The 10,811-nt window shown below is 38.7% G+C and overlaps 1 protein-coding gene across 1 annotated transcript; it reads right to left on the minus strand.

Annotated features, from left to right (window-relative positions):
• Positions 1–6,659: 6,659 nt before the first annotated feature.
• On the minus strand, positions 6,660–7,818 carry SRPRB (SRP receptor subunit beta). Its single transcript, XM_043893431.1, is given in 2 exon segments — positions 6,660–7,578; positions 7,581–7,818. Coding segments are annotated over 2 exon segments (813 nt in total). The 5' UTR covers positions 7,807–7,818; the 3' UTR covers positions 6,660–6,991.
• Positions 7,819–10,811: the final 2,993 nt, after the last annotated feature.

Raw genomic sequence — 10,811 nt, forward strand, 5'->3', positions numbered from 1 at the left:
ATCCATGTTATCACAAATGACAATATTCCATTCTTTTTTATGACTGGGTAGTATTCCATTTCATTCTTTATCCATTCATCTATCCATGGGCACTTACGTTGCTTCATTATTTTGGTTATTTGAATAAGACCGAAATGAACTTGTGGGTGCATATACCTTTTCAAATTAATGTTTTTGTTTTCTTTGGGAAAATATCCAGAAGTGGAATTGCTGGATCACAGGGTCATCCTATTTTTAATTTATAGAGGAAATTCCACACTGTTTTCCATAGTCACTGTCCAATTTATATTTCCATCAACAGTACACAAGTGTTTTCTTTTCTCCACATCATCACCGACACCTGTTATTTGTTGTCTTTTTGATAATAGCCACTCACAGGTGTGAGGTGATATCTCATTGTGGTTTTGATTTACATCACCCTGATGATTAGTGATGTTGAGCATCTTTTCGTGTATCTGTTGGCCATCTGTATCTCTTCTTTGGAGAATGTCCATTCAGATCCTCTCCCATTTTCAAATCAGGATGTTTGTTTTTTTTTTGATGTTGAGTTGTTGGAATTCTTTGTATATTTTTGATATTATATCAGATATATCTGGAAGGATATCCAGACAGAAAAGCAGTAGGGGAACACTGGCCTTACACAACACATTAGATCAGATGGATGCATATAATACTCCTTCCAAAAGCAGTGGAATACATTCTTTTTTCAAATACACATGGGACATTCTCTAGGATACATCACATGCTAGCCACAAAACAAGTCTAAATAAATTTAAGAAGACTGAAATCATATCAAGCATCTTCTCCTACCACAATGCTATGAGAGTAGAAATCAACTATACGTTAATGGTCTTCCTTGGTAGCTCAGCTGGTAAAGAATCCGCCTGCAATGTGGGAGACCTGGGTTCCATCCTTGGGTTGTAAAGATCCCCTGGAGAAGGGAACGGCTACCCACTCCAGTATTCTGGGGGTCGCAAAGAGTCAGACACAACTGCGCTTTTATGTAACTTTTATAAATTAATAAAAAACTGCAAAATAGCACAAATGCATGGAAGGCTAAACAATATGCCGCTAAACAACCCATGGGTCAATGAATAAATCAAAGAAGAAATTTTTAAAATACCTAGAGACATGTGAAAATGCAAACACAATGATTCAGAATCTATTGCTGTTGCTGTTTAATCACTAAGTGATGTCCGACTCCTTGCAATTGCATGGACTAGAGTCCACCAGCCTCCTGTGCCTGTGGAATTTTCCAGGCAAGAATACTGGAATGGGATGCCTTCTCCAGGGGACTTTCCCGACCCAGGGATCGAACCTGCAGCCCCTGCTACATCTCCTGCATTGAAAGCGGATCCTTTACCCCTGAGCCAAATCTATGGGGTGCAGCAAAAGAAGCTCTAAGAGGGAATTGTATAGCAATACAAGCCTACTTCAGGAAACAAGAAAAATCTCAAATAAGTAACCTACCTTATACCTATAGGAACTAGAAAAATAAGAACAAACAAAACCCAAAGTTAATAGAAGGAAAGAAATAAGAAAGATCAGAGCAGAAATAAATTAAATAGAAACCTAAAAAAACATTTGGAAAGATCAATGAAACTAAGAGCTGCCTCTTTGAAAAGATTGAAAAAAAAATTAAAAAACACATAAACTTCTACCCAGGTCCATCAAGGAAAAAAAAAAAAAAAGAGCAGGCCCAAATTGATAAAATCAGAAATGAAAAAGGAGATATTATAGTTGACACCATAGAAATATAAAGGATCATAAGAGATTACTATGACCAATTATACACCAATAAAATGGGCAACCTAGAAGGAATGGACAAATTCCTAGAAATGTGCAATATCCCAAAACTGAACCAGTAAAACTTACAAAATATGAGCAGACTAATTACCAGTAAGGAAACTGAATCAGTAATTTAAAAATCAGACAGGAAAAAGAAATAAGAGCAATTCAAATTGGAAAGGAAGAAGTAAATCTGTCACTGTTTGCAGATTATACTATATTTAGAAAATCCTAGATGCCACCAAAAAAACTATTAGAACTATATTCATATATATAATTAGTTCTATATACTATATATATAAACACATACACACAGTGAAATACTGTGTCTGAAATATGACTGAAATACTCAGTCATAAAAAATGATGAAATTTTGCCATTTGTACCAACATGGATGGACTGGAAAGGTATTATGCTAAGTGAAATAAGGGGTGGGATGTGGGAGGGAGGTTCAAGAAGGACATATGGTTGATTCATGTTGATGTATGGCAGAAACAAACACAATATTGTAAAGCAATCCTTCAATTTAAAATACATTTTTAAAAAAGACAAATACTGTGTGACATCATTTATATATGGAATCTAAAAATAAAACTAGTGTATATAACAAAAAGGACTCACAGATATAGAGAACAAATTACCAGTTACTAGTGGGGAGAGAGAAGTGAGAAGAGCCAAGATATGAGTAAGGGATTAAGAGGTACAAATACATGTACACTGTTAGGTATTCAATAAATAAACTACAAGGATATATTGTACAACACAGGGAATATTGCCAATATTTATTAATAACCATAACTGGAGTATAATCTTCAAAAATTGTGAATCACTATGTTTTACACCTGTAACATATAATATTGTACCTCAACTATATCTCAATTTTTTTTCTTTTTTCAATTGTTTTAAAAGGGAAACAAGAATAATACAGTGAACATCCACACACTTTGGCTTAAGAAATGAAGTTTTACCACACTGTATAGCTCCAAATATCGATCCCTTTTCCATCTTCCTTCCTCTCCTCAGAGGTAATCAGTATCCTGAACTGGGTCTTTATCACTTCTCTTTTCTTGGAATTAAATGTCCATCATCAGAAAAACAGACATTCATGTTCTTATATTGGAATACTATGCATAAGTGAAAATAAATTAGGGCTATACAAATTAACTTTGAACAATTTAACATAACATTAAATGAGAAAAGAATGTATTAAAGTATGCAAAACAATATTATTTTACTTAAACAAGTTACATAATATGCTAACATTTGAAACTTTTCCATATATATATATATATATATATATATATATAAATTTTAAAAAATCATCCATCATTTCACCACTATGATGTAGCCGTTTTCCCTTGTTGGCCTATTTTAAAGTCATGTCTGCTAATTCAATCATCTATGTAATTTCTGAGTCTGTTTCCCCTGGTCTTCTTCTGCTTATGTGTCACCTTCTCCTGCTTCTTGTCATGCCTAGTAATTTTTTAATTTAATGGCTGAGGGACTTCTCTGGTGGTCCAGTGTTAAGACTCCAGACTCCCAATTCAGGAGGCCCAGGTTTGATCCCTGGTCATGGAACTAGATCCCACATACTGCAAGAGCCAAAAAAGTGCCACAGCTCCCAAAAAAGTATTTTTTAAAATTTAATGGTTGACATGATATTGAATATCTGAATTTTGTTCTTTTTCTTTAAAAGGTGTTGCTCTTTGTTTTTGCAGAAAGTTGTTACTTATGGATCAACTTGATCCTTTTGTGACTTCTTATCTAAAGTTTTTTTTAGGGCAGTTCTAAAGAAGCCTTTAAGTAAAACTCTCTTGTGGTCTCATAAATGCCTCACAGAAAGGTCAGAAAACTATGGTCTATAGGCCAAATCTAGCCCATGGACTGTTTTTGTAAATAAAGTTTTATTGGAATACAACCATAACCATTTGATTATTTATTATGAATGGCTGCCTTTGTGCCACAATAGTAAAGCTAAGTATTTGAGATAGAGACTACATGACCTGCAAAGCTTAAAATATTTGCTATCTACTCATTTATAGAAATGACCACTACCTGGTCATTTACACAAAATGTTTGTTTATTCCTCTCCTAGAGGGGAGACTTCCATGCTGGTCAGTTGGAGTCTAAATGTTTCCTTACCTACGTGAGCTGTATGGTTCAATCACCTTACAGCTCCTTGATCTGTCTTTGCCTGTCCTTGTGGAGTTTCTCCCATCACATGTGGAGCTTAGGATCCCAAGTAGATGTCTGGAGTCACTCTGAAAAATAAATATGGCATTTTCTTACAAAACTAAAAATGTGTTTACTATCACTTCACTTCAGTCACTCAGTCATGTCTAAATCTTTGCGACCCCATGGACTGCAGCAAGCCAAGCTTCCCTGTCCATCACCAACTCCTGGAGCCTACTCAAACTCATGTCCATCGCATCAGTGATGCCATCCAACCATCTCATCCTCTGTCTCCCAATCCTCCTCCTACCTTCAATCTTTCCCAGCATCTGGGTCTTTTCAAATAAGTCAGTTCTTCGCATCAGGTGGCTAAAGTATTAGAGCTTCAGCATCAGTCCTTCCGATGAATATTCAGGACTGATTTCTTTTAGGATGGATGGGTTGGATATCCTTGCAGTCCAAGGGACTCTCAAGAGTCTTCTCCAACACCACAGTTCAAAAGCATCAATTCTTCTGTGCTCAGCTTTCTTTATAGTCCAACTCTCACATCCATACATGACTACTGGAAAAACCATAGCTTTGACTAGGAGGACCTTGGTTGGCAAAGTAATGTCTCTACTTTTTAATATGCTGTCTAGGTTGGTCATAGCTTTTCTTCCAAGGAGCAAGCATCTTTTAATTTCATGGCTGCAGTCACCATCTGCAGTGTTTTTGGAGCCCCCCAAAATAAAGTCTCTGTTTCCATTGTGAGAGAATAAATAATGATACACTTAACTTGTATAAATCTCAAGGAGAGTATAGTGAGTAAAAAAAAGCCTATCTCAAAAGCCAATATTAAAATTTGTAATATGGCTCAATTTGTCTTTTTTTTTAAGTTTTAAAAAAATATTTATTTATTTGGCTGTGCCAGGCTTTAGTTGTAGCATGTCTTTAGTTGCAGCATGTGGGATCCAGTTTTCTGACCAGGAACCAAACCCGGGCCCCCTGCATTGGGAGCACAAGAGTCCCAGTCACTAGTTTGTTTTTAAACATGCTTATATGGGTACTCAAGGAATGGTACAACTAAGATAAGCGAGTTAAAAAAAAAAGATGTGCATTTCATTGTAGTTAATGAACTCCAATATTCTGGCCTGGAGAATTCCATGGACTGTATAGTCCATGGGGTCACAAAGAGTAGGACACAACTGAGCGACTTTCACTTCACTTCAATGAATGCTGCACAATTTCACTTTACATAATATTCTGGAAACGCCAAACTTAAAAAGATGGAGAACAGATTACTGGTTACCTGGAGTATGGTGGTGATGAAGGATAGAAAATGAAGTGCCTGTGGGTATAAAACGGTAGGGCAAGAGATAGTGATGGAGATATTATGTGTTATGTATCTCGACTAGTGGCGGTCACAGGAAACAACACAGGTAATAACACTGCATACAGCAAGATACCCACCCACAAATGAGTGTACGTAAAACTGGCAAGATCTGAATAAGCTTGATAGATTGTGTCAATATAAATTTCCTGTTTATATAAATTCTGTACTATAATTTTGAACGAATTTGCCAGTGGGGGAAACTGAGTAAAGAATGCATGTGCTCCCTCTGTATTATTTCTTATAACTCCATGTGAACCTATAATTATCTCAAAATAAAAAGTTTAAAAAATTATGATGTGTGTACAAAGCCTAATCCAAACAGCACATTCTGTATCATTCCATTTATAGAAGTCCTGTGTGTGTGCTCAGTTGCTCAGTTGTGTCCAACTCTTTGTGACCCCATGCCTGCCAGGCATCTCTGTCCATGGGATTTTAGATGTTTTAAAAGAGACAGAGCTAATCTATAGTAGAAAAAAAAAATCAAAACAATGGTTACTTTCTGGGAAAAATCTTGAATCTTGCACTAGTACATGAGGTTAAGAAACAAGACAAGAGGCCTAAAATGGATTGATTATGAGAATCCCCACACCATCAAACGCAGAATTTACTTACAGCTTCAGCTCTCCCAGAAATGGAATCACCTGATCAGCGCTAGTTAGGGAATCTACTTCTTGGACCCGTGCCATCCTCTAAAATAGCCTTGCGATAGCCAACCTGCTGTTTTGCCTAAAATAACTTCCGTGTTCCTGTTCCCTTTGGGCTAGTAAAGTCCTTCATTTTCTCAGCTCCCCAGAGCGCCTTTCTTTTTTTTTTTTTTAACTTTTCCATTTTGTATTTGTTCCACAGCATTCATGCTATGAGTACAAAAATAGGAGCTCATCAAATAGCACACGAAGATATAGCCCAGAAGCACTCATGCATCAGAAAAACATAACATCTTCTAAATCTCCATGTGCTCCCCAGTTAAGGGAAAACACTAGGATGGTTATTTCTAGTGTACATTTTAGTAGCATTTGGGGATTTAGCACTTACAGTCCCATCGTCTGGGAATGACTCCAAGAATTCATAACATTTCTGAAACCTAAGTGTTACAAGGCTGGAGTGTGGACAAGTCACTGAGCTGATGAAGAACAGACCACTGTCAGCACAGCCTTGCTGTTTTCAACCTGCCTTTACATGTCCAGAGACCATGTTGTAATTGTACCAACAAATCTGAAGATTCATGTACTGCCCATGAAGGGTAACTGGAAATCACCCAGATCCACACAAGACAGGTTTGTTTCCAGGATAAGGGGGTCAAAGCACAGAAGCAAAGGAGAAGAAAACATTTTAGATGACATCATATTCTCATGATAGTATCCTCTCTATATGAGGTCCACTTGTTAGACCTCGACCTTACATCAAGCATATACTAAAGGGATCTTACATACACTTTAAAAAGGGAAGACACAAATAAAATAAAATAACTAGCTTGAAAGCAATATGGGAGAACTGAGCTTAAAAAATAAAAATTCCACACTGGTTTCAACAATAATTTGTTTCCAGAATAAGCAAAAGTTCCTAACTATATTTGAAATAATCCCTCCAGACTACCACATCCTTTTCCAAAACTGTCATTCACACATACACACATTCACATCTTGTGTTTGGATCTAGTCCTCAGGCGATTTTAGCCAGCCACTTCTCCAAGTCCTGGATGTCAGCAGAGCCAGCATCCCCTCTTCCACCCTTGGCACTGCACTTCAGGAACTCTACTTTGAGCGGCAACTGTGAGAATTCAAATTCTTTGCCTTTCTTCCCCAGCTGAGTAGGGGCAGTGCTGGAACTGTCCAGTGTGCTCGGGGCAGCAGAACGGGTAACCCGTAAAGTATTGATTTCTTTTTCAAGCTGCTGCTGAATTAACTTTGCTGATTTTGCCATTGTAATGTCTTGCTTATTACAAGCGATTAAGAATGATGGTGTGTTCTTCAGACCTATACTGTCGAGGAGGACTTGATACAGAAACTCAGCCACGTCTTTTACCTCTCGCTGGAAGGCTGCACTATCCACAACAAACACAATGGCCCTGGCTGAAGCCTTAAATCGCTCTAAGAACTGAAGTCTCAAGCTCTCGTGTCCAGGGAGGTCAATCAAGGTCAGGTTAGTGCCCCTGTTGTTATTGACTTTGTAGGCAGCAGAGCTGTCAGTGATGGAAGTCTGAGTGTCTCTGTAAAGGCCTGTTAACAATCTGACAAAAAGCAATGTTTCCCGGAATCACAAAGGCCCACAAGAAGAACAGCTCTCTGACTGCTCCTTCTGCTCCGGATGAACTTCCAAAACACTAGCGTCAGCAGCACCGCAAGGAGCGCCACCACGACTGACAGCAGCGTCGGGTTCCTCTACTGCAACTCCTGCCGCAAAGAGTCCAGGTATGGCTGGAAGGCGCCCCCAACACCACCCCCATTCCCCATCCGCCGGGAGTCCGTGGAAGCCATGGCTGAGATCACGCTACCTGGCACCCCAGAGCTCCTTTCTATCAGGATAAAAGGTCTGAATCAACTTTTGCTCAAAATTTTTAACATGTTTCAGTTTATCTTTTAACAATGATTATGCCAGAACCCAAGGAAGGGTAGGGTTAAGATGTTAGCTTTTCAATATAGTTAATGAAATGCATGCTGAAGTATATATGTTATATGAAGTATGCAGACACATATGATATAGTTAATGATACACACACTGAAGTATCTTGGGGAAAATGTTCTAAAGTCTCCCAACTATGAAATGTGTCCAATAAGACCTATTGATGAATGGATAGATTGACAGATATATGATAATATGTATAATAAAATGTGGACTTCCCGGGTGGCTCAGAGGTAAAGAACCCACCTGCCAAACCAGGAGACGCAAGGACACAGGTTTGATCCCTGGATTGGGAAGATCCCCTGAAGAAGGAAATGGCAACCCACTCCAGTATTCCGGCCTGGAAAACCCCATGGTGGGCTACAGTCCATGGGGTCATAGAGTCATACATGACTTGGCAGTTAAACAACAAACAACATAATAAAATGTGGGTATATGGATAGTCATTGTAAATTTATTCAACTTTTTTGTCTGAAAAGTTTCATAAGCTATTGAAAAACTTAACTAGTTTTTTTAAATACAAAAATTCCAAATATTAGGTAACATAAGCAGTTTTATTGTTGTTATTCAGTCACTCAGTCGTGTCTGACTCTTTGCGACCCCACAGACTGTAGCACTCCAGGCTTCCCTGTCCTTCACCATCTTCTGGAGTGTGGATACTCTTAATACATACAATTCAGGGTACATGTTAATAAACATTATCCCCCCAATAAAATAAGATTAGATTTTAAAATGTGATGGCAATCCTACTTAAAACTTTTTTAAAATTTATTTGGCTGCACCAGGTCCCAGCTATATAGCACAGAAGATCCTTAACTGCAGGATGTAAACCCCTAGCTGTGGTATGTGGGATTTAGTTCCCCAACCAGGACCAAACCCAGGCCCCCTGCATTGGGAGTACAGAATCCTAGCCACTGGACCACCACAGAAGTCTCGACAATCCTACTTTTTTACACATAAAGAAAACTGGTAGCATCACTTCTTAAATATAAAAAAATGTGAAATTTGTATTTTAAGAATGCTAATAGAGAATAACTTAATATAAACTATCAAGATTTAAAAGTCCCTTCCTCTTATACCAGGTAGCTCAGATGGTAAAGAATCAGACTGCAATGCAGGAAACCCTGATTCAATCCTGGGTCAGGAAGGTTCCCCCAGCGAAGGGAATGGCAACCCACTCCAGTACCCATGCCTGGAAAATCCCACAGACAGAGGAGCCTGGTGGGCTACAGTCCACGGAGTCACAAAGAGTTGGACATGACTGAGCAACTAACACGTCATTTCTTCCTCTTATATAATACTCAAAGTGTTCATATAAGATTTTATTGCAAGAACCGAAACACCTATAAATAATAGCTTAATTATGATCACTGAGAACTGTGACCTTACATCAATCAACATGACTTTCCTATTTGTTCCAGGAAATTCTTGCCAACAAAGATAGCTGTAAATAAGCACATAACTTAATTGTCTTCATTGTTAGCTTTATAAACTTCCTGAAAATCTAATTATGTGAACAACAGGTTACTCATCTGGGTAAAAAGCTTCCCTCTCATGCACTAAGAAGCTGAATTGGTCACCCAACTGGGCAAATTCCTGTTCTTATCGAAAAGGCCACATCTGCCTTCAAGTCCTGCATCTTGCCATGTCCACCAGAACTAAACTCTTATACCATGTACTATGTCTAATCCCAGTTAGATCTCCACATCAAAAAGACTACCTTAAACCATTCCAAACTAGATTTGAAAAGCCTTATAAAAATCATCCTTGAATTCCCCTCTAAGACACTACAAAAATTATGATACATCAGTGTTCTCCCTTAATGCAGTAAGTGAGAAACTTGGTTTTAGTTGAATAGGTTAGTTTGGTGGTCTGGTGGGAGGAAGGGGTGGATGGAAGTAGATAACTGCGGTGAAGAGACTTCACAATCAACAAAGTTTGGGAAATGTATTACAACCTCATGCAAATTTTAGAGTATGTGTGAAGCTCCATTTTACTGTTCTGACAGAGACTCATTGCTGTCATCAACAGATTATACTAGGAATACAGAGAGAGGAAGCCAAATGCCTAAACAAGGAAATCACACCAAAATGAAGACAGTTAAGCAGTGTTGAACTTCCTTTCCTTTCTTTTTTTTTTTTTTTTTTAATTTTTTAAAAGGGTCCAGGACCGGCTCAGCAGCGCATAGAGGGGGCCTTCCTGGCGTGCAAGGCGCTCGCAGTCGCGAAGTCGGCGCCGAAGTCTTGCAGCAGTCGCTGGGGCAGGATCGGAGCCGTTCCCTTTTATTTCCCCTCTGCTGCACTCACAGCTCGGCAAGACCGCCCGGCAGCTGCCAACAATGAGCTCCTTTCCTTTCTTCATGTAGACAAAAAATGAGAAGCTCTGAGTCAATATAGTTAATTACTTCATTGGTATGCCATATGAAAATTTATAATACTTCATCTAGACTGATTTTGAGATTGTGCCCTCCTACTTTGCACCTTCACTTCCAGGATAAAGTTCTTAGCCTACAAAGCCAAGCCCTGTGTGCTCCTAACTGCAACCTACCTCTAGGCACCTCCACTCAAACTTGAAACTGCAATATTTTAATTCCTGGATTTTCTGCATTCAATTTCCTGAGCTTGCAATCCCACTCTTCCTCTTGCCGCCTTTCTCAATTCCTAACCTTTACGACACAATTTAGGCATGATTTCCTTCAGGAAAGCCTTCAAGCCCTCGCTGGGGATGGGGTTCTACAGCCCCGTGCAACACTCAAGCACTGACTCTATTTATCTGTTTACAGAGCTACTAAACTGAATTTCTGAGTTTCCTGAGGGCAAATTCACTAACTTACACGTATTTCTCATAAATCCTCCGGGCA

This window comes from Cervus elaphus, chromosome 32 (genome assembly GCF_910594005.1).
Source record: "Cervus elaphus chromosome 32, mCerEla1.1, whole genome shotgun sequence".
NCBI lineage: Eukaryota > Metazoa > Chordata > Mammalia > Artiodactyla > Cervidae > Cervus > Cervus elaphus.